General features: G+C 46.4%; 1 protein-coding gene across 3 annotated transcripts in view; it reads left to right on the top strand.

Moving 5' to 3' along the window:
- The first annotated feature begins 1,708 nt into the window (after positions 1-1,708).
- The window catches only part of Snx3 (sorting nexin 3), a 33,527-nt gene continuing 11,071 nt past the window's right edge, over positions 1,709-24,164 (top strand). For 2 of the 3 annotated variants that reach the window (XM_039099063.2, XM_039099064.2), the window contains exon 1: positions 1,709-3,085. In XM_039099063.2, coding sequence (XP_038954991.1) covers positions 2,924-3,085 — 162 coding nt within the window. In that variant the 5' untranslated portion in view covers positions 1,709-2,923. The remainder of the gene's footprint in view (positions 3,086-24,164) is intronic. The other variant, NM_001044283.1, reaches the window with a different exon arrangement.

Genomic DNA, 24,164 nt, shown 5'->3' on the forward strand with positions numbered 1-24,164 from the left:
GTCTCAGTTGTCCAAGCTGGCTTTGAACTCCCGCTTCTCCTTCTTCCACTGAGTGCTAGGATTACAGCCACTTGCCATCACAGCCGTTTAATGTGGTGCTGGGTTTGACCCAGCACCACCTCATTGCATGCTAGGCAGGCATTCTACCAACTACACTGTACCTCAGACCGTATCTTTAATTTTTTTATTTTGATAAAAGATTTATTTTGATTTTTATTAGAATAGTATTCGTGACCAGTGTGTGATAATGTGTGCACTTGGGAGGCAGATGCAGGCAAATCTCTGTGAGTTCCAGGCCAGCCAAGCCTACCTCCTGAGACTGGGTCTTGAGGGAGAGCTGGAGAAACCTCAGCAGGTAAGAGCATCTGTCAGTAACAGAGTTCACACGGTGGTTCTCAGCCATCCAGAACTTCAGTTCCAGAGGGTCTCCATCCTCTTCTGACTTAGACACGCACATGGTACAAACATGCATTCAGGTAATACATGGACACACGTAAAATATATCTAAATAAATAAATGGTTCAGAGAACGGGGCATTTCGCTGCTCAGTCTGAAGACCAGAGTTCCATCCCAGAACAACAAGGTCCAACTCTGACTTCCGTATGTTCACCATCTCACACACTTTTACAGAGAGAGAGAGAGAGAGAGAGAGAGAGAGAGAGAGAGAGAGAGAGAGAGGGAAACAAGAGAAGTTGAGTTTGAATGTGAGGATGCTACAGTGTTAACAGATGGGACTTGAGCTTCTGTAGATCCAGCCTCGGTCAGGGAGGGAATCCTTCGAGCCGCTGAGCTAGGTGTCTCCTCACGGTTCTCATTGTGCTGATGCTCTCAGTTCAACAATGCCAGGGTTCCAGTGTTCCTACCCTCTGCTCATATCTTTAGTAATTTAAATCTTGAACTCATTTTTTCTAGAAAAAGTTCTCATGCGAACCTCTAAATTTGGTGTGTACCCCAGGATGTCCTTGAAATTGGATGCTTTCTTTCCCACTGAGTCTTGAGATTTGGTTATTTTGGTCATTGTTATGAATAGGATTCATTGTTTTCTGTCCGCTTCCTTTAAAAATTTTCCCATTGCTATTATAACTAGGCATTTGTCTAGACAAAACAAAATTACTGTTACTTTCATCTAACCACTGTAATCTCTTTAATTCTAGATTATTCTCTCTCTGTCCCGTGTGAGTAAGTGTAGTATGGTGTGTCTATATGTGTGTAGTACAGTGTCTATGTGTGTGTGTCTGTGTGTGTGCTCACAAGCCTGTTGTGCAGAAGCCAACATCAATGTCCTCTTCGATTACTCTTAGTTATTTCTCTGAGGTATGATCTCTCACGAGCCTGAAGCTCATTATTTCGTAGTCCCCACCCCGCCTCCCCCCACCCCAGGCTGAGCCTTCAAAACCTCAGTGATTCCCCTTCCCCCCTCCCTCCCAGTGTTGTGGTTACTGGTGGTACTGGCAAGCCTTATTGAATCCTGGGGTCCAAACTCAGGTCCTCATGTTCACACAAACAAGCGCTGTTAATCCGTGAACCATAGCTCCAACTCTTTTCTCTTTTCAGAACTGTATTCTCCTGTACTCTGGAAACAAGCTGCTAACTCTGGAACTTGCTAGCTTTAGTATTGTTCTACACTGCTGTTTCTGTAGGCTGACCCGAAGGGTCTCTAAGGAGCCTGTGAGACGCGATGGTTTTGGTCAGATATCACGGATGACACCACAATGCACTGGCTCCTGGTATCCTGGTTCTCGGCCCTCCCCTTTCTTCTGGTCTCCATTTCCTCTTCCGGAGTCTTTCCGCAGTCCTTTTTCCACTTTGTGTAAAGGCTTATCTAAGTTGTATTCCAAGAATAATTTGGAATTTACCACTTAAAAACATACCAGGGTATGTGGGGAACACGAGTGGCCACTTACCCAGACAGGACTCCGGGCTTTCATCTTGTCCACCCCCCACCCCCCAACCAGGGGCCAGATTTGTCTCTAGGCACTGTTTGACCTTAGTTTGATCTTATCTGGTTTTTAAAATTCCACTCCCTTATTTTACTGCTTTGAACCTATCAGGATAGAACAGGGTGACCTTGAAACTTCCGATCCTCAGCTTCTACTACCTTGCTGAGAGCTGGCATTACATTAGGCCGGGATTTATGTCCTTCCTGGGGATTGAACTCAGGCCATTATGAATCCTAGGCAATCAATCTACCAACAGAGCTACCATCATCAGCTCCCTTGGTTTTTTGAGATAAGTTCTCATGTAGCCCAGGCTGCCCTCCAACTCCTGATTCTCTGCTCTCCATTTCCCAAAGGTCAGGAATACAGATGTGCACTGATTCATTTGAGACGTTTATTAAAGGTTTCTAGAAATGAATTTCCGGGGATCACAGTGAGGCACTGGACTGGCTGTCTTACAGTATAGGCAGTTTTGTCTCCTTCCTGCTGTTCCAACTACTGCCTTCAATGCGCCAGGACAGCTAAAATCATTTCCGGGGTCCCTCCGGGAGGAGAAGCTATGTCAGAAAAACCGGAAACCCACACCCACTTCCCAGCGCCCCCTACTGCGCCTGCGCGTCACTCGGCGGCGCGCTCTCCCGAGGCATTGTGGTTGTTGTAGTCTCCCGGTATCCTTGGCGCCCACCGTTCCGTGACGCCGCCGCCCCTCAGCCCCACCCCGCAGTGTCCCTCCGGGGCCGCCGCGGGGCCTGCGAACCGGGCGCGGCGTTCAGGCCAGTCAGCTGTTTCTCCTTGGGCAAAGGGCGGAAGCCCGAGCAGCCTGGGGCGGAGCTTCGCGTAGAGCGAACGCCCACCCGTCCTACGTGCTCGTTCGCCTCTGTTCGCTGCGCGCGAGCCGGGAGTCCCCCGCGGCGGGCGGCGGCGGCGGCGTTGGCGGAAGGAGGCGGCGGTGGAGAGAAGCCCGCGGCTGCCGCGGCGATAGCGAAATGGCGGAGACCGTAGCGGACACCCGGCGGCTCATCACCAAGCCGCAGAACCTGAATGACGCCTACGGGCCGCCCAGCAACTTCCTCGAGATCGACGTGAGCAATCCGCAGACTGTGGGGGTCGGCCGGGGCCGCTTCACCACCTACGAGATCAGGGTCAAGGTGAGGCGTCCGCCCCTCTCCGGCAACCCTCGGTTCGGGGCCGCTATATCCCCATTGGACCCCGGCACGGGGCCCTGAGGTCTGCGGCCTCCCAGGCCAGACGCCCCTGCAGGGCAGCTTGTCTGCGGGCGGAGGCGTGAGCCAGGGGCTCGTCCGCTCTCTCCGTGGACGGTTTGTATGAGGACCAGCCCGCTGGCTCCGGTAGAAGGTGCTGGAAGATGAGGGCGTGGGTTGAGTGAGCTCTGCTTGCCTCTCAAGCAGCTGATCTGGGCTTGACATTTGAGTTGTAGAGGTAGATCTTTCGAGAACACTGTTCTCCGATAGGGAGCTAGGTGTGGAGGGAAAGGGCGGGGGGTGGGGGGCGGTTGTGCAAAGTTGAAGCCCTCTCTCTCTCCCTCCCTCTCCTTTTTTCCTGGACGCTTACCAAGACGTAGTCAAGCCAAGCCTAGCTGCTCCTTCCAGGCCTTTCTCAAGCTACAGTAAGAGCAACCTAGGTCGTACACTTCTCTGAGCAGGACTTGATGGGAGTTCACGGGAGCGCGTCAGATTTTTGTGGTAGGGCTGAACCAAGCGTTAGCAGTGAAGAGAAATGGTTGACCTTAGCATGCTTGGCTGCTGTCCTGCTGAAGGCCTAGGTGTGTGGAATGTCATCTCCCTCAGTATCCAAAGTAACAACAGCCTGGGAATGGGGACCCTTAAGTATCTTGTTCCCTTAAGTGTTGGCTTTTTCACTTGAACTGAAGGAAGTAGGTTGGAGTAGAAGCGGACGCTTAGAATTTCCTATCTGGTGGGTTTCTTGGCAGTAAGTATTTCAGACGATTTGAGGGATTGAAAGTACTGCTTGGTTTTACTCTGTAGATCAGGATTAAAGATTTTTGTCCCACATCTGGAACAAATTTCTTATTAAGTCAATTCATTGCTAAAAGTTAAATGTTAAAAAGTAACCATAAGGGGCTGGGGATTTAGCTCAGTGGTAGAGCGCTTACTAGGAAGCGCAAGGCCCTGGGTTCGGTCCCCAGCTCCGAAAAAAAAAGAACCAAAAAAAAAAAAAAAAAAAGTAACCATAAGATAATGTTGGCCTTAGAGGACTCATAAGAGGCCTGATCACTGTTAATGTTAGCGTTTATGTGAAGAAGCTTCTTGTTAAAGTCAGCACTCTGTGTGGTAAACAGAATTTGCCATCCTAGTCGTTTTTAAGTTGTATGGCTCAGGAGTGCTGTGTATATTTAGCATGTGAAACTTACACACTCTTAAAGAATCGTTCTTAAGTCATTGGCGATCTAGAAAAAAAATTAGACATCCAGCTTTTTTTTTCCTTTGAGGTTAAAATCTCAAATCCTTGGTTGGCCTTGAACTTGTAGGCCAGGCTGGCCCCAACTGCTGGAATTAAAAGTCATGTGTCTCCTTGCCTGTTGGATAGCCTGGTCTCTCAAGCTACTCTTTCAAAACTGCAAAATTCAGGCTCCAGTACACTGGGAAGTACATTCTTACCCAAGCCTGCTTTAAAGGGGGGTAATTTTAGGAGCTAGAGAGACCTCGTGTCAGTGGTTAGGAACACTTAATTAACTGCTTTTGCAGAGGGTTTGAGTTCAGTTCTCAGCACCCACATCAGTTGGCTCACACAACCTCCCAACTGCAGGCACAGGGGATCCAGTGCCCTCTTCTGGTCCCTTTGAGCACTTTCAGACACATGGCACACAGACTTACATACTTTTTTTTTTTTTTTTTTTTTTGGTTCTTTTTTTCGGAGCTGGGGACCGAACCCAGGGCCTTGTGCTTGCTAGGCAAACGCTCTACCGCTGAGCTAAATCCCCAACCCCATAAAATTTTTTTAAAGGTAATTTTTTTTTCTTTTTAGCTTCGGGGATGATTTTTGTCTTTAATATATGGCCTGTCACAAAAACAACTTCCTCTTTGGCCTTTATTCACCAGAACGTTTCCCTGTGTTGGCATGAAACTTGGTATTCCTGTCTCTGAACTTCCAACTAGTGCTTCCTGTCACGGTTGAGTCGGGTCCGCCCTCACTTCCTCCACGTAACAACTCGGTGCTTATCTTGCTGAGTACATTGTTAAAGGGATCCTAGTAGATGACTGTTTCCTAAAGTACTCCTTGCCACCAAAGAGTGACTGTACCATGTGAATGGAAGTATTGAAGGCCTGACTATGTACACAGAAACAGCCCTTTTTAAGAGTGATGAGAGAGCAAGATAATTAGATAGACTATTCTTACTCTGTGTTTTATTATGAGGCAGTTGGTTGTATGTTAATGACTTACAGTCAGAAATACTGGTGCCCAACAATAAAACATAATTGAGGTTCTAAACGTTTAGAAAATGTTGGTGTTTTTTTCTTAGTATGTAATGTATTGGCTAAAAACTCAGGACACCACGTAGTGAGACATTAGGTTGTTTAAGCACCGAATGACTTGAGAGATACTGTATTTAGCTAGAATGAGCCGGGTGTAGGCGCACGCCTTTAATCCCAGGCCTTGGGTGGCAGAGGCAGGCCGATCTCTGAGCTCAAGGCCAGCCTGGTCTACATAGTTCTAGGACAGGAGGGGTGACGGTGAGATGAATGCATTTATCACTCCGTAATTTTATTTATTACTGTTCCGTGCAGTTGATATTCTCCCTAGTTTCCGCCTCGTGCCTTTTGCTATTGTATTTATCATGTAGGAAGCCATTTTATTTTTCAGAGTTCGGGCCCTTAAACTATCTTGCAGTCATACTCTAATTCCAGCCTTGTGGAAGATGGTCAGTTTTACTGGGACTGATTGAAACTGCTCCAGCTCACGGGGTAATCTCATCTAGATGGTGGTGCTTTAGAATCCAAGTTTCCCAATCTCCATTCATCTTCTCTCTTTGAGAGCAGTGTTTAAGGCCATTAGGATCACCTGATTAGTATCTCCGCTCCTGAAAATAATTGGCACGGTGTTAATGTTTTAACTTGTCATAATGGGTAGGTACAGCAGAGAGCACTGTAGCGATGACGGGTCTGGGGAAGCCAGATTAGGGTCCAGATTATCTGGCACATTTATTAAAGAGAAGGCTGAAAAGGAGATCCTGCTGCTGCCTGAGGTTTGCTCATAGTTTGGGGGTTTCAGAGTCTACTGTTGTACTTGGAGACGACTTGGAGATTCTGTTCTTGAGGTTCGAGCTAGCCTTGGGTTCAAAAATAAGTATTTCTTGGCAGTGCAAGATGCCAAAAAATTAAGATTCTTCTTCCTTTCCATGAAGGAAGTCCTTGGTAGCTACACCTGCCTCCCAGGACTGGATAACATGGTGACTGGCACCCAGTGCTCAGGCACACTCTGGCCCTTTCTAAATGTAAATGTCTTCTGAATGAAAGGTCTGTGCTCACTTGCAGTTGACTTACCAGAATGGATTACCTTGTTCTCAGAAAGACTATTGGCATGAATGTCTACCCTCTTTGAGGTGACTCTGATATAGAAAGAAGCCATCTTGTTTGTTTAGTACCTAACCAATAGCCATTTGAAATTTACATTAAAGTTTAAAGCTGGGGCTGGGGATTTAGCTTAGTGGTAGAGCGCTTACCTAGGAAGCGCAAGGCCCTGGGTTTGGTCCCCAGCTCCGAAAAAAAGAACCAAAAAAAAAAAAAAAAGTTTAAAGCTTAATACCAGTGTTGATTGATACAAATTTAACAGGGGAGGTGCCCGGTAGAAGCAGCAGAACGGCTGGGTATCCACCATGCCTTTCCCCAGCGCTTAGGCAGAGGCCAGCCTGCTCTGCATGGGGGATTTCAGGCCAGCCAGGGAGGGATGGAGGGATGGATATATATATATATATATATATTTGAATGAAACCGAGACCTAGCAGCTTGATAGCATTCACTATTCTAAAGATGTCTAGATTTTTTCTTTGGGCTTAGTCCTCTGATACTAAATTCGGAAATCAGTATTTAAGACTTGAAAGTATTTTATTAAAGGGTCAAAATTGTGTGTGTGTGTGTGTGTAATGTGGTTTCTGAGGCAATGTTGCCCTCGAACTCACTCTAGCTTTCCATTCCTGACCCTTCTGCCTACATTTCGGAAGTGCTATATCACAGGCCTACACCAGCCATGCCTGGCCAAAATAGTGTTTTAGAAAATGAAGTCTTGCTTCTAAAGACAGGCTCCCCGTTAACCCTGGCTGCTTGAGCTCACAAAGGCTTGCTTGCCTCTATCTGCAAGGGACTGGGACTGAAGGTGTGTGCCGCCATGCCCAACTGAAAACCGGGTAGTTAAAAACACATTCATTTTATCTTGTGGATGTCTGTGCTCCACATGCTGGGTGCCTTCGGGGGTCAGAAGATGTCCATGTCCTGCAGCTGGAGTTAAGGTGTTTGTAAAGCACTGTGTGGGTGCTGGGAAGTGCTTTAAACCCCTGTTCCCACTCAGGCCATCTTGATACTGGGGGTAGTTGTCCAGTCTTCATAGTTCTTTCAGTTACTCAGTTAGCCGTGGTTTGGGGTGTTGTTGTCTTTAATTTTTTTCTTGAGACAGGATCTTTGTATGCAGTCTTAGCTGGCCTTGAGCTCACAGAGGTCCTCCTGCCTCTGCCTCCTGAGTGCCAGGAATAAAGGGATGTACTACCATGCCCAGTTGAAATGTTCTCTAATTACACATTTGAGATCAGTTTTAATTGACTTTTGAAGATTTTTTTTTTGAATTATTTTTATGTGTGTGAATGTGTACGTGTACCTTGTGCAAACCTGGTGGTGCCCCAGAAGCCAGAAGAGACCAATGGATCTCCTACAACTAGCGTTTTGTGTGGTGGTGAGCCACCATGTGGGAGCTGGGAACTGATCCTGGGTCTGCTACAAGGGCAGCAAGTGCTCTTACCCACTGGACCATCACCCCAGCCCTGTGATCGGCATTTCTGGATCTCCACAGAGTGGAGTCGCTCACTGATGGAAGAAGACTGTGTTCTAACTTAACACCAGCCTTAAGAGAATGTCGTAAAGGCAGTGGCAGTTCAGAAAGAGCCCTGTTGGTTTATATTGGATAATTAAAACTCAGATCTATATCCAGCTTAAGAGTCAGAAACAAAGACACAAAGATTTTCCCCTCCCAAGGGAAGTAGTCTGCTTTCTGCCCAAGAGCTGCTGTGACTGTAAACTAAGTGTCTGGTGTGGACTGCCATTTTTTTTTTTTTTTAATTTAAAAAAGTTCTATCTACACCTTAGTTTTGGTGTACTCAGATGTTTTAACCCTTGGAAGGACATTTCAGCGTTGCCTGCTTGAGATGTGGAGGTTGACGTCAGCAGGTCAGGTGTGCCTGAAAACCCTCTGAGATGTTCAGTCTGCTGTGAAGAGGTAACCAGGAGAGTATTGGTCTAACACTGTGAAGGGGAGGAGTCTATCTCCCTTGATGATAGCAGTTAAGTTCACGGACAGACGGACGGACAGTCTGACCACGCCAGAGCTCCACTTACTGGATCAAGTGCATGCAGTCTTCCAGAGCTTTCATTCACTTCCTCCTCTTCTTCAGAACAGTTTTCCTTCAGCTGCCTCAGCTGCTCTCAGGACTTATCTCATGGCACTCGGATTTAATGTCCTCTTTGTAGAGATTTTGCTGATCCTGCCTCACTACACTAGCTTTACTTCCTGTGTGCCTTAGTTGCTCTGTTTGTGGCTTTCTGTAGTTCCTGTATCTCACACTAGAAGTTTCTAAAAGAGAAAGACTTGTCATGCCCACCGTTGTCCCACACCGTATACTGCTCAGCACATAGCGGACACCTAGATCCATCCCTGTTCTGGACATTAGCTTGCTGAAGATCATAACTCTTAGTAGTGAAGCTGGGATTTAAATCTAGATTTTTCTGATAGAGTGTATGCCTTTTCTACCACCCTCACATCCCTGTCATGTGGAGAGCTTGTAAGCACCATTGGAGATAGTCTTGACTAGATAGATAAGGTTTGGGCAGTGGTAGTTTGACCAGCATCCCAGCAAGGCACTTTTGACACCCAATCTTATTGTGTTGTCTCCCCAAGGAAGACAGGTGGCAGGGAAGACTGAGGAAAAGACAGCTACCTACTCTTATTAATAGCCTAGATGGGATTAAAAGGGTCCTGAAGTAGTTGTGGCAAATGCAAATATGGCAGATCCCATAAAGAAACCATGGATAATATCCAAAGACAGGAAATGTGTTTTGAAGGAGAGGCAATTAAATAGGTTAAAAATGTCAGCTTCTACAGCTTGGAATTTGAGGAGAGATCTAGGCTGTGTTCACCTAGGCCAGGTAGTTTTACCTCTACGTATATCTAGTCTATAACATGAAAGTTAGCCAGAAATCAAGAAGAGACAAATGTATTTTTTGGAAAAAAAAAACAAAAACAAAACTTAGGATCGATTAGTTTCTGAGGGCTAGTTCCTTACTGACTGCACAAAAGACTGAGTTTAATAAAACATGGTGGCTCACGCCTGCAGTCCTAGCACTGGGGCCTGGAAGGAGGATCGATAGGAGTTTGAGGCCAGCTTGGGCTGCTCAGTGAGACTCTCTCAAAAAATAAAACTTACATCTGAAACAAGACTGGATTTTTCTGATCAGTGTTTTTTTTTTTTCCACAACCAGCCAATAAATGAAGGTTTATAAGCTCTATTGTGTGACACATACTGTATTGGTGAGGTGCTTGACTGAAAGTTGGGGCACCCTGGGGGTGGGGCGTATTGGCGCACACTTTTATTCCGGAATAGTGACCTGAGTGGGCCTCTGGCAGCCATGTAAAAAGCTGGTTATTAAGGCAGTGGTATACAGCAGTGGGGGGGAAGACGGAAGAGGCCTAGAGCCTGGAGCCAGCCAGCTCGGCCCAGTCTGAGAGGCCTAGGTCCGTCCTGGTGAGAGACTCCTATCCCCAAGGAGGATGGGTCCTGAGGAACAGCACACAAGGTTGACCTCTGGCCTCCACATGCACCTGGACGCATACGCACACTGTGTGCATGGTGTGGGTGAGTGTGCATGGTGTGGGTCAGAGCCTGTCTGGCCAGGAGTGCGGGTGCAGAAGGTGGGCAGTAGAGGGAGCACCTGTGTCTCTGTACTTGGCTGCCTGCATCTTGGTTTATAGACCTGCCTGGGTCGTCTAATACTGATGGTGGACTACTTGATTCCCCAGGACTCCTTGCAGGTGTCTGACTGAAGGTCTCTGCTATCCTTCAGCTCCCTTTCCTCTCCCTGAGCCCTTTCCATTGTGCTTCCCTGAAAGAACCCTCCAGTCTGCCTCACCACACTCTCTCTTACCCTCTTGTGACCTCTCCCTTGGTCCTGTTCCTCCTGCCCACAGTCCCTTCCACTCACGTCTCCCCACATGCACACACATTTCACTTGTACATGTGGGAGAACCCGGCCTCACATAACTTCACCTCAGTTTACTTTCCTGCACTGTCACAGTTCATCTTTACAACTGAATACAGAGCCTTTCGTAAGTACCACATTTTCTTTATCCGTCTGCTAATGGACACCACGGCTGGTTCTGCACACTGGCAGTTAGTCATAGTGCAGCCGTGAACAAGGATGTACAACGGCCTCCTTTCACTGACACAGAATCCTTAGACCTAAGGAGTGGTATAGCGGGATCATGCAATTGATGTGTCTTCACACTCCTGGCTGCCCGTGTTCTAACTAACACCCATATTTATAACTCTACCAATTGACTTTTATTTTTAAATGGGGTGAGAAAGTTTGTTTGTGGTTTTGTTTTGTTTTTGGTATGTGAGGTATTGATGCACACATCCATGGTTTACCTGTGGGTTTCAGAGTCTGCTTTCTAGAGTCTGTTCTCTTCTACACTTGGGTCCTGGGGATTGCAGTGAGGTTGTCAAGTGTGGGGACAGTGCCTTTGCAACTGAGCCATCTCCCTTCCCCTCAGAGAGAGTACATTAAATTTGCATTCTCCTGATGACTAAGGACGTTGAATGCTTCTATTCCCTCTAGATGTTTTTTAGTACTGTACAGCAAACTACCCTGAAACTACTGGTTTTACTGGTTTATAACAGCAATTTTCTTGCCAGTCTGAATATTACCTTGGTGTGGTGTCTCTGTCACTTAAATGACTGTTAGCCAAATGACTGACATGTTTGGCGTTTGATACTGTCACTTGCTACACAGACATAAGGGTTTAAGCTCTAATCCACCACCTACCAAAAAGCTGGGTGTGGTGGCCAGTATCTTTACCCTACACTGAAAGGCCAAGACTGGCGATACCTCATGGCTCACTGGGCACTGACTGAAATGGTAAGCTCTGGATTCAGTGAGAAAACCCTGTTTTAAATAAGAAGGTAGAAAACTGACTGAGGGGGCTGGAGAGGCGGCTCAGTGGTTGAGAGCACTGTCTGCTCTTCCACGGGCCCTGGGTTGAGTCTCAGCACCCACGTGCTGGCTCACAACTGTCTATAGTTCCGGTTCCTGTGGATCTGATGCACTCTTCTGGTTTCCCCAGGCACCAGGCACACAGTGGTGTACAGAAATACACACATATAAAACACTCATACACATAAAATACAATTTTTAAAATTTAAGTGATTGAAGAACACATCCTAATGTCAGCCCTGGCTCAGGCTTGGCCACACAACAGGAACAGCTTGTACGAGCATATACACTTGGAATGCACACATACCACAAAGAAAAGAAGAGGCTAAATGTCCATCTTGATAGTAAGTGAATGGCTATAAAGAGAAAACATGAAGATTTCCCAAAGACAGGTCACTCTGGCAAAGTGAGCTAGGCATGGCAGCACATGCTGTAATCCTGGCCATTCTGAAGGCTACTGGTCCGCGTTTCTTAGTCCAAGCAACAGTCAGACACCCCATCTCAAATACAAATAGGAAAGAAAGGAAAAATGAGAAAATTATGTGTTAAAGCATTTGTGTACTGGGGTTGGGATTGTATGCATGTATGTGTACCTAAGTGCATGTGCCTCTGTGTGGCCTATTAGCACAAGCGATGACAGCTTTGACCCTATCTTTTAAAATTTATTTATTAAATACATATATAAACACACTGTGGCTGTCTTCAGACGCACCAGAAGAGGGCATCAGGTCTTATTACAGATGGTTGTGAGCCACAATGTGGTTGCTGAGATTTGAACTCAAGACCTCTGGAAGAGCAGTGTTCTTAACCACTGAGCCATCTCTCCAGCCCTGTCCTTACTTAGTTTTTGAGACAGGGTCCTGAAGCTCAACTTTGTTAGACTGGCTGGTCAGCAAGTCCCCGACATCCTCCTGTCTCAACCTTTGGGTGCTGGGACTACAGGCACATACAACACTGTAACTTTTTGGGGTATCCAGACTCAGTTTCTTGTATTTGTGTGACCCTCTGAATCGTTTCCCCAGACTTCATAAACTTTTTTTAATTATTCCATTCGTTTACATCTTAACTGATCCCACTTCCTGGTCACCCCTCCACAAATCCCCTATCCCACACAAACACAAACTGTGACATAATTTCAAACTTTATCGTCAGGCTTCTGAACCACCAGAACTCAGCAAGGTTCTAGAGTCAGTAGGGCCATGTATTTTGCATGCGTTAGAAGAGAAGTCACTTTGCACCTGTGGTTCTAAGTATCAAAGTACAAGATATACTTAAGTTTTTTAGCTAGTAAGTACGTAGCTGCACAATTTTCCTGAGCTTTAGGATACACAGGACAGTGTTTTCATAAAAACTCACCTTGTGAAGGTGAGTGTATGAAGGCACTGCTCCCTGGTGCTGCAATATTGACACCCGTTCCTTCTCCAGACCCACTCAGTTAAAGCCAGAAAGAGAACCAAATTACATATCATATGTACACACAGAGAGGTTTTTTGTTTTTCAAGATGGGATTTTCTTTTTTTTGTCTGCCTCTGCTTCTCAAGTGCTGAGATTAAAGGTGTGTGCTACCGTGCCCACCTTAAGAGTTTTCTAATGCGCATACCATGTCAGTGGTATACACTTGCAGTCCCTGCAAACCGGAGAGTCAATGGTTGATGTCCATTTTTGGGTTAGCATGCTGCTCTAAAGTAGCAGCCTATGGAGAGACCTTGGCTGAGGAGAGGGGGAAGAAGGAAAGCTTTAGGTGCTCGGGCCTCAGTTATGAGTACAGTTAGCTCTTCGGTGAATCACTTAGGAGTCTGTTCTTTGGTCTTATCTGCTCTAGAATTTTCCTTTTTCAGTGCCCAACAATCATTTAAATTTGGCAGAGGGTGTTCTGGTTTTATTTCACGTGTGAGTGTTTGTCCTAATGTGTATCTGTTCACTGTGTGGATACAGTGCCTGCAGAGGCCAGAAGTGGGAGTCGGATCCAGTGGGGCTAGAGTTATGGATGGTTGTGAGTTGCCCTGTAGATGCTAGGAATTGAACCCAGCCCCTCTATAACAGCAGTCCGTGCTCTTAGCCTCTGAGCTATCTCTCCAGCCCCTAGCAATCATTTAAATTGGGGTGTTGGATTCCTACTACCAGATAAGCATTTGGCTAGTCTCTCACATTTATTTTATCTTGTTTAGTGTGTGCTTATTTGATCACAAGTGATGGTAGCCTCTGAGATGGACAGGACAGCTCTTAATGAAGGAACAAAGGGTGTACTAGAGCGTGACTCCCTGACTTTCATTGACCTCAAGTCTGTTTTATGTTTTAGTCACTTGTCACTCTGTCTGGTCATTGGTACTTCTGTGCCAAGCTCCAGGTGTGGATTGACTTCACACCCCATTCTCTTAAAGTAATCTCTTGAGAACCTTGTTTGGGTGTTTGTTTCTTTTGTGACAGGGTTTCTGTGAAAGCCCTACTCGGCTGTCTTGGAACTCACTGTGTAGATCAGGCTGGCCTTGAACTCAGATCTACGTGTGTCTGCCTCCCAAGTGCTGGGATTAGAGGCCTGCAGCACCGCGAGTCATTTATTCTTAGTACTTTGACCATTTATGAGTCTGCAGTATATACTGCCCACCACAAAAACAGCCTCTGATTAAAGTTAAGAACACTCTCGATCTATGGGCAAAAAATAAAACATAAAACTTAGAGGACAATTTGACAGAGACACATCATGTCCATTGTTCCCATTCATTGCTTATTTTAGGGATTTGCCTGTAAGTTTGTAGTGTGAACAGTTTCTCTGCACAGAATCTTGAGGAGGTTTTAAGCCTGGCCTCCTGGGGGGTCACCCCTGGATCTTACACTAGTGACTGGCCATGGCCAAAGGTTATACATAAATCCATAAAAATCTAGAAAAGCTTCTGCCTTTGGAAGAGGGCGCTGTGGAAGTTGGGAATGGATTCAAACTTCAGGCAGTTTATGACTTTGCCCTAGCTTTTACATGGCCCGATTCTCCTGTTTGTTTCTGTCCTTTATCTGTGGCAGATGCCACATGCAGCTGCAGTTCTGTGGATAACCAATGTTCCTAACTCGGCTTTCTCCGGCCACTCGGAGAAGATAGCAGCTTATCAGGGCTGCCATGGCGCTTTCTCTTTCCCCTCTGTTCATCAGGTCTCTTGGTTCCTTGCAGTCTTGGTTCCTGCTTGGCCCTCCCCAATTTTCAGTTCTCAAGAACACTTTTTAAGCAGTATACCTGCAAATACAGCTTTATTACTTTCTCTGTCATTGCTGGATTCAAGTGGGACCTGGTATGGTGGTAACAGTCGTCCAGAATGCCGTCCTTCGTTCTCCTCCCCTGTAGTTCAGCAGCACACTTTGCACCGGCACTCAGTGCTTCCCAGTTTGTGCTGCCTTCAGCTCATTCCTCTACTTGGAGTGTTATTTTGGGGAAGAGGCTTTACCGAGCTCACTCCAGCAATGGCGAGGCTACAGCCTTCCTCTTTCCTGATACTGAAGATGACCCCCAGGCCTCCTGAAGTCTGCCCGGCCTACTTTTCCCTTATGCGTTTCTCTGATGCTCTGTAGTTGAAGACAGAAGATCCTAACTCATATTGTTCCTGTCGGGTGTGTGCGTGGTGTGGTGTGTGTGCCCCAGCATGTGAGTGGGAGCAGACGACTCTGTCTGTAGGATGTGCGCATGCCCTGGTTCCCAGGCTGAGGTCAAAGGGACTGTGCGTCTGCTCTCCTTGTGCACTGTCACATCAGGGCTCCAGAACTTGAACTCTGCTCCTCAGGCTTGAGTGGCAGGTGCTGTCTGTCACCCACTGAGTCATCTTGCCAGGCAAGTTTTATTCTTTTATATAAACAAATCCAATTTTTATGGCACAGTTTATTAAAAAGAGACTGATTTTCCTTTCATATATTTTCGTTTGCTCTTTGTCAAAATTACTTGGCCGTATTATTTCTGAGTCTTTTTTTTTTTTTTCTCGGAGCTGGGGACCGAACCCAGGGCCTTGAGCTTGCTAGGTAAGTGCTCTACCACTGAGCTAAATCCTCAACCCCTATTTCTGAGTCTTTATTGGACTTCCCTCCTTTTTTCTTTTCATTTTTCAAAAAAAAAAAAATGTATTTATTCGTGTGGGTGTGCACCTGAGCTGGGACACTGATGTTCTAGAGATCAGGACAACTTACTGACTGAATCCGTTGTCTCCCACCATGTGGCTTCTGAGGACCAAACTCCCATGGTCAGTTTTGGCAGCAAGTGCCCTTACCCGAGGTACCTGGTCAGCCCATACAGTTTCATTGCTTCTGATTGAGACAAGGTAATGCCTCTGGCTTCCCCTTTTCAGATTATGTTGGCTGTGAAGTCTTTATTGGTTCCCTGAGACTTAAGAGTCACAGTGGTTTAGCGTCTCGTTCCCAGGCCTCATTTCTCCGCGGCAGCATGCTGTTCGTGCTAATCCGAGAGACATCTAAATCGATGTACGTCTGGGTTCCCGTTACTGAGTCTTAGCTAGAGTTCGCAACTCGGCTTCTTTAAGATGCTGACGGCTAGATTCTGCCTGTGGTACTTTGAGAGCACTTTGTCACCCGTGGTGTCCCTTTTGGGGGGATGGAGGGGTGCAGACTTAATGGAGGAGGAATGTCATTTGGAGTGAGATGGAGATCAAAGCTCAGGCCTCTTCCAGTTTGTTCTTCCTGCTTTGTGCTTGTGGTTCAGGATGTGAGCATTCTCTGTGCACAGCTTCAATTCCAGAGAGCCAGAGGCAGATCTCTGTGAGCCTGGTGACCCTGTCTCAAAAACAGGAAAGGGGGCTGGAGAGATGGCTCAGCGGTTAAGACCACTGGCTGCTCTCCCAGAGGTCCTGAGTTCAATTCCCAGCAAGCACATGGAGGATCAGGACCATCTGTAATGAGATCCGATGCCCTCTTCTGGTGTGTCTGATGACAGCTAGAGTGTACTCACATACATAAAATAAACTTTTTTTTTAAAAAAGGAGCAGAAAGGACGTGAAGGCCCAGGTTCCTGCTGTTGATGCAGATCCTTCCTGCTAGGGTGTCTCACCGCCTTAAGCCTCAGCCCAAGTAAACCCTAGTCCTTATGTCGTTGGTCATTGTGTTTATCACAGCAGCAGAACAGTAACTACTACACTGCCCTAGACCATTTGGATGCCATTCTAGATGGTGTTCATGTCTGGGTAGGATTCTTAGGGTTAGGCAAGTTGGGAAGATAGGCAATAAATACAAATTTTAAACTTTTGCACTTAAAAATGTGCAAAGAAAATGTTAGATTAGTAAGATATTCATTTATAGGCCTAATTCTTCTACCATAAGAATGTAGAATTATGATTGTAAACTTGTACATGAATTTCCTTTACAATTATTATACATTTCTGTTAAAGGTTGTTCATGGAAAACCTTTCATGTTCTTTTTTTTTTTTTTTTTTTTTTTTTTTTTTTTGGTTCTTTTTTTCGGAGCTGGGGACCGAACCCAGGGCCTTGTGCTTCCTAGGTAAGCGCTCTACCACTGAGCTAAATCCCCAGCCCCCCTTTCATGTTCTTGGCAATTCATAAATGAAGGCTGTGAACAAAATGGGAAGGATATGGAGTTAGTTGGTTTATACATTAAACTAGTTTAAAATAACTCTTCGTTGTCCTTTTTGGAAGTTGTACCATAAAGCATACTTCCTTACAATAATGAGGGATTGTATCATTGAAGGGCCATGTCCTTAGTTTTTAAAGACGACGAAACTAAATACCTTGGCCTAGTCACAATCTCCATTTCAAAGGTTCTTCAGACTGAAAGCCTATTCTTCATTTAAGTGACTTCTCTGCAGCCATAGTCAGGAGTTCATCTGGGTTATAGGCCACATCTCTGCTTAGTCATGCTGTTGGGGTTGGGTGCCCTAGGCATCAAAAGTACTGCAGGGAGAGGTGGTCGCCGAGCACGGCAGCTTAGCCTTTATCTCTAGAGCAGATACCCGGAGAGACCAACTGTTGAGCGGGGCCTGGAGCGGGCATCGCTTACACCGCCTAGGACTGGCTGAATAGATGTGCTCTGTTGAGTGTACTTTTGATGTTGTTGCCAGTCTTTTCAAATGCACACGTGACACTGTCTGAGGAAACACTAGAAACACCTGGTAAACATTTTTCTTCTATCTTTTGTTAAGCTATATTCAGTTGATTGCATTTTAAAGCTCGGCTTTCTCCCTGGTATCAGCGATAATCAGGTTACATACAGGGTGCATGTGAGCTGCTGACTTTGCTAGGTTAAGGCTAATGATGGGCAGCTTACTGTGCCTAGGCTTGAAGGGAATCCTGATGGTCTTACCCAGATGATTCATAGTTCAGTTCCAGGAGGAGAAAAAGAAAGGCTGAGTTTTATTTTTCTCTAAGTAGCAAATTAAGCGTGCAGGCTACAGAGATCTTTCCTCACATTGCTTCTGGTGTTTAAAAGTACACCACCAGCAGTAAGGCAGCCCCATGCTTCTGAGTTTTGTTCTAGTTGTCTTTTGGTTTTTGAGACAGTTCATAGGTAGCCCATGATGATCTCATACTTGCTGTGTATCTGAAGAGTACCCTGAACCCTTTATCTATACACTGCTCCCTCCCGTGCACTGGGGTCCCGGGAGTGCACCCTTGTGCCGGCTTTGCTTTCGTTGTGTTTCATCGTTTTCCTAACCTCGTCTTTCTCATGAGCTTAGAAGAATTCACTTGTCAATTGCAAATGACTCGGCAAGAATGATACATTAGAATTGCACCCCTCAGGCCGAATTCCTTTTGGCCAGAGGTAGATATCCTTTCCTTTCTGCCAACTTGACTAGAACTTCCTGTGTGTGCAGAATCCACAGATTGTGACCGGATAATACAGTCTGTCGACTCACACGGTATTTGGCAGGCAGTGTCCCCTTTCTGAAGTAAAAACTGGTCTCTGTCTTAGTGGTAAAACCAGAAATCAGGCACACGGATTTTGTGGTGTAAATAATGAGTAAACCCAGGCTTAGCTTGCGGCCTGTGCTCAGTCCAGAGCACAGGTAAAAGGTACATTTTAGGCAAATTCACCCAATACATGAATTCCCAAGAAGCAGATTCCTATTGTCCTCTTACAGTTTTGTAACTCTTAAACTATGTAAAGGACAGGATTAGAGGAAGGGGAAATGATACGTGAAAGGGGAAGAAAAGACTGGGTGACCAGGCAGGTAATCTAGTGCTCACCTAGATACATATAGCCTGGACTCAGGCCCCAGCTCTGGGAGGGAGAAAAAGAGGCAGCGGTTGGGGGATCAGATAGAGGACTGGGGAGGAAACTGAAGGTTAACTACATTGGCTAGATCTGGCCACATAAAGACTGTCCTGTCATGGTATGAACCAAGCACCCTTCGAGCAGGTCAAGTGGGTCCTCAGAAAGCATTGGTCTCCCTGCCGAAACGAATGACGGTGGACTGGTCATGACGGGACAAAGCCACCGTCGATTATTGATTATAGCTCAGATGGCTGCCCCTGAACCTTTTGTTGTTGTTGTTGTTGTTTTAAATGTAAGGAGGGCTGGAGTGAAAGCTCGGCAGTTAGGAGCATAGACTGCTCTTGCAGAGGACCTCTGCATTTGTATCCCAGCACTCATAGGGCAGCTTAGCAATGGCTCCACTCAGATTCAGGGTGCCTCGGTCAGGATTCCTATTCCCGTACAACCATCATGACCAGGAAGCAAAGTTGGGGGAGGGCTGTTGCTTCTTCGGCTCACACTTCCACACGGCTGTTCATCACCAAAGGGAGTCAGGACTGGAACTCACGCAGGGCAGGAAGCAGGAGCTGATGCAGAGGCCATGGAGGGATGTTACTTACTGGCTTGCTTCCCCTGGCTTGCTCAGCTTGCTCTCTTATAGAACCCAGGACCACGAGCCCAGGGACAGCACCACCCACAATGGGCTGGGTCCTCCCCCTTGATCACTAGGTGAGAAAATGCCTTACAGCTGGGACTCATGAAGGCATTTCCACAACTGAGGCTCCTTCCTCTGTGATAGCTCCAGCTTGTGTCGAGTTGACACAGAACCAGCCAGGACACAGGGGATCCATCATCCTCTGACCTCTGCAGGCACCTGTGCAGTTGTGCACACATGGACATGGACGTACGTGGTTATACATTAGATTTAAAGGCTTTTTGGTGGCTGGTTTTTTGTTTTGTTTTGTTTTGTTTTTCAAGACAGGATTTCTCTGTGTAGTACTGGAACTCTGTAGACCAGGCTGGACTTGAACTCACAGGGATCCGCCTGCCTCTGCCTCTTGAGTGCTGAGATTAAGGGCCTGTGCCCTCGCTGTCCATCCAAAATAAGAGTCAAACAATTATTTTTACTTTTATGGCTATGGGTGTTAAGTCTATATGTATGACCTTGCGTGTGGTGCCTCTGGAGGCCAGAATACAGTGTTGTGTCCCCTGGAACGAGTATAGACTGTTGTGGTCTTTCATGTTGGCACTAAGACTCTAATGTGGCTCTTGGAGCACGGCCTGGGCTCTTAACCACCAAGCCATTGCTCAGGCCCCAAGCTCTTACATATTTAATACACGTTTGTCGTGACAATTCTGGAGTTTGGTTTCTTTAGACCAAGCATCAGAATGTGTTTCTGTTTGATCACGTGGGGATAAGGGGCTGCTGGGAGCTTACCGCAGCAGCAGACGCTCATGTTTAGCCTAACTCAGTTCCCACTGTGAGAAACCAGACCTGGGGCGGCTTGAAGGGAGAGTGAAGGCACAGCTATAGTTACCCGCTTCGTTACAGGCTCACTCCCTTTAGTAAGCCACTCTCAACACACGAACTCCAGTGGTCTTTCTCTTACAACGTGGGAATTACTGCCTTTTAAGTTATTACAAAAGACTTACAAAGTATGTTGCTAACTTGGAGAAAATAGAGGGAAACAACATCCAGAGTATTGAGTTATACTGTAACTCTGTTTCTCTTTGCTGCCTGTTCCCATCTGCAATGTTTTACAGTGCACAGGTCAGCAAGTAAAACAGACCCACAGGCGACCTCCCCTTGTCCTCCAGACCCGGCTCCCCCTGAGCCACATCCTCTCTTCCTACAAACATCTCTGCATTGGAACTGAGGAGGTGGCTCAGAGGGCCCAGTGCTTGCTGTAGAGCGTGAGAACCTGGGATCAGATCCCAGCACCGGTGTGAGAAAGAGCTGGCCTTGGTGACACAGTTCTGTGACCCCAGCACTGACTGGATCCAAGCACAAGCAGATCCTGGAGGGTTTCTGCCTCCCGTCTTGCCAGTCAGAAATCTCCAGGCCTCAGTGAAAGACCTTTCTCAGTAAACTACATGTGTATTGCTCTGTGCGCGTGCATGTGTGCATGCATGGTGTGCTCACGTGTGACGGTGCAGGTGTGCAGACCAGACACAGCCTGTGGGAATCACTTCTCCATCCATCATGTGGGTCCCAGGAATCAACATGAGGTCATGAGGATGGGCTGGCAGCTGCCCCTACCCGATGAGCCATCTTGTCAGTTCATGTGCACCTGTTAGCTTAGCTCTCAGGGGGCTGCTGCAGGAATAGGAGAATTCAGGGCCATCCCAGGGTTACAGACTGGTTAGAGGCTAGCCAGGACTATGTAGGGAACATCTGTCTCAGAACAACAAAAAATTTTTACATAATGATATATCAGCTAAATGTGATGTTTGGATACACTTTGGAATAAAGTCTAAATAGATCTGAAACATTTTTTCCTGATAAAAACATTCAAAATGATTTCGCATAGTTCTTTGAAGTATTAGACGTTGTATCTAGTCACCCTGCCTCGCAGTGTTGACTGAGTAGCTCTCCGCCTGCCCTGCTCCCGATGGGGCGTCTTCATCTTTCTTCCTAAGTATCCCCCCCCCCCCCCAGCATGCACACCAGGTCCTTCAGCTTTCCTGGAGACACCGTATCATCCAGAGACTGTGGAGTCGCCCTGTGCTCTCCCACAGGACTGCCGTTGGTTCTCAGCACCACATCGTGCAGCTCACAGCTAACTGCCTGTGACTGCAGTGCCAGGGCACGCACGCACGCACAAAGAATGCCAGCCCCGAGAGCTCTGAGGGGAGAACACATGGCCAGCCTGGGCTGTGTAAAGTGAGACCCTGTCACAGTTGTCATTGTCCTGGTCAAATTGCTCAGTTAGTTTCTTGCTTTTGTTGTTTATTTGTTTCATTTTTGGGGGGGGGGTGTATGGCTGGTTTAATGTAGGGGAGGGATATAAATGCGTTGTGGGGAGGGTACTGAGGCCAGTCCCAGGGCTTTGCGTATATTAGTCAAGGCCCCATTGATGATAAACTAAACTCCAAGTCCTGTTCATGGTGTTTGAACCACACAAATTCAGATTTTTATATCATTTCTATTTTCCTTGGTGTTTCATGAGCTTCATGAGGGATTTACTGCATTTTATTCATTGTCTTAAATGATGATTCCATATTTAGCACTGTCGTCGTATAGATGCTTGGTGAATACGGTCTGCCAGAGTTAGACAGTGGGTGAATATCCAGCCTCAGGCCCTTTTTACAAGCATTAGATCAGAAGTGGCCAGACAAGAGCTCGCAACCACGTAGTGGCAGAGTAGTTCAGCCAAAGCAGGGCGGGTCTCCTTCGCTCTTCAGGTAAGCTGAAGCGATCTTTAATGACAAGACAACGTCTTTTAGACTTACCTTATGTGTGTGAGTGTTCCGTGTGTACGATGTGTGGGTTAGTGTCCCAGAGCTTAGAAGAGGACTTTGGGTCCTCTAGAGCTGGACTTACAGGCAGCTGTGAGCCACCATGTGGGTGCTGGGGACCAAATCTGGGTCCTCTGGAAGAGTAGCCAGTGCTCGTAAATGCTAAGCCTCAGGAAGACTTTATTCTTGAGACGTCGATAACAGGCTGGCCTTAGACTTATATAGCTGAGGGTGACATTCTGATTCTCATACCTAATGCTGGCTTTGCTAGCTGTCCCTGAAATTAATTAGGAAAAACGTTGACAGACACCCGCCCGTCAAGCTCGGTATTCTAAATGTAATGGGAAATAATATCCAAGTGTGTGTTTGTTCTTACAATGCTAGTGCCCTTACTGGGCAAGGGCTCTCCCGTCCACACACCCTAGCCCCAAGTCTCCTGCTAGACCTTGTCAGAACTCCAGTGTGGCACTTGTACAAGCAGAGAGATGATAGCTGAGAAACCTGACAGGCCCTTTCAAACATAAACTACTAGCTAATACAGAAGGCCAGAGACTCCCTCACTCCCCACTCAATTAGAGAGATTCGGATATAATCACGATTGTGTCAAAAGTTCAAAAGGGAAAATGGGAGGTAAAACGAGCCGAGCTGGCTCTCCCCTCAGCATTGTACCTGTTCGCTGGATATGTTGTTGGAGAGATTAACTTTACAGACTTCCGTACCCAGAAGTATGAAAATTCTTGGGGACCTCTTTTCACAGGCTTGATCTTAGCATACTGAATAAAGAGAGCAGCTAATCCCTTTTGTAAAGTAATTCGAGAGGAGGGAATTCAGAATGTAAAATCTCACCTGCAGAAAATACTCGGAGCCGTAAAGACCTTTCTATCTTTAGACACTTACAAAGACTTAATATTTTAATGCGGAAGGGTGAGCCCCGTTAAAAAGCCAATGGGTGAAATTAGAGAGAAATAATCCAGTGCTTTCTTTCTGGGAATTATCACCCTGCTCCCCAGGGGACCTGGGTTTTTTTCCTTCTGAGGAATGAGAATGCTTCTCTGTATAGCAAGCCAGCATCTCTTAAATGCAAGTTTGACTTTTAGTATAATAAGAGTCTTGTTAGGTGCAATTTTGCTCCTAGTCATTAATACAATGAACAAATGTTGTGGTTACCTGGGAAAGAAAACTCAAGTGCTTTTAAACCTCTTGTGAGATCTGGTTTCATGCTTGAAACCTATACACTGCTATGCCCAGTAGCATCTGTAGAAGGCTCCAGGCTTTAAGCTCTACAACATAGAAGTTAATACACTTTGGAAAAAATTGACACCACTACAAATTGAACTCAAGGTCCTGAATAGAAGGCATTCTTGTTTTCACTGGCAGCATTGAGGTTAAAGTGAGTAGAACGTTCACAGCAGCGGCTGCTGAGCACTGCCTGACCCACAGCAGGAAGCGCTCTCCTCCGTGTGCCTTTCAGTTTTCCCTTCTCAGCTCCCCAAGTGCAGAATAACATTCAAGCTGGAGAGATGGCTCAGTGGTTAAGAGCACTGGCTGCTCTTCCAGAGGTCCTGAGTTCAAATCCCAGCAACCACATGGTGGCTCACAACCATCTGTAATGAAATCTGATGCCCTCTTCTGGTGTGTCTGAAGACAGCTACAGTGTACTTATATAAATATAATAAATCATTAAAAAAAAGAATAAAATTCACCTGAGAGAGTCGGTAGTATTCAGTGGATTCTCATAGAGCCTGGCGTTTGCTGCATGACGTCATTTCTAAGCTCGACAGTAAACTGTGACAGGGTGTCTCTGCGGAGCCCATGCTGGCTTAGCACTGGCTACCCCGCTTTGCCTCCAGAGTACAAGGACTATAATTCCTACATGCATATTAAAATATGTTCTTCAGCTAATGTCTTAAAATCATAAGTCATTTCCTTTCTTCTCTGCTAGGGATTGAATCCAGGGCCTTGGCTTTCCAGTTAAGCACTTTACTACTAAGCTGTACCCCCTCCCCACCCCCCAGCCAATTCTGGTTTGTATGTTTCCTAGCATTTATTTATTTGTGTATGAACACATGCACATGCCACAGTACCCATGTGGATGTCAGGAGAGCTAGCAGCACTTGGTTCTCG

Source organism: Rattus norvegicus, chromosome 20 (genome assembly GCF_036323735.1).
Source record: "Rattus norvegicus strain BN/NHsdMcwi chromosome 20, GRCr8, whole genome shotgun sequence".
NCBI classification, from domain to species: domain Eukaryota; kingdom Metazoa; phylum Chordata; class Mammalia; order Rodentia; family Muridae; genus Rattus; species Rattus norvegicus.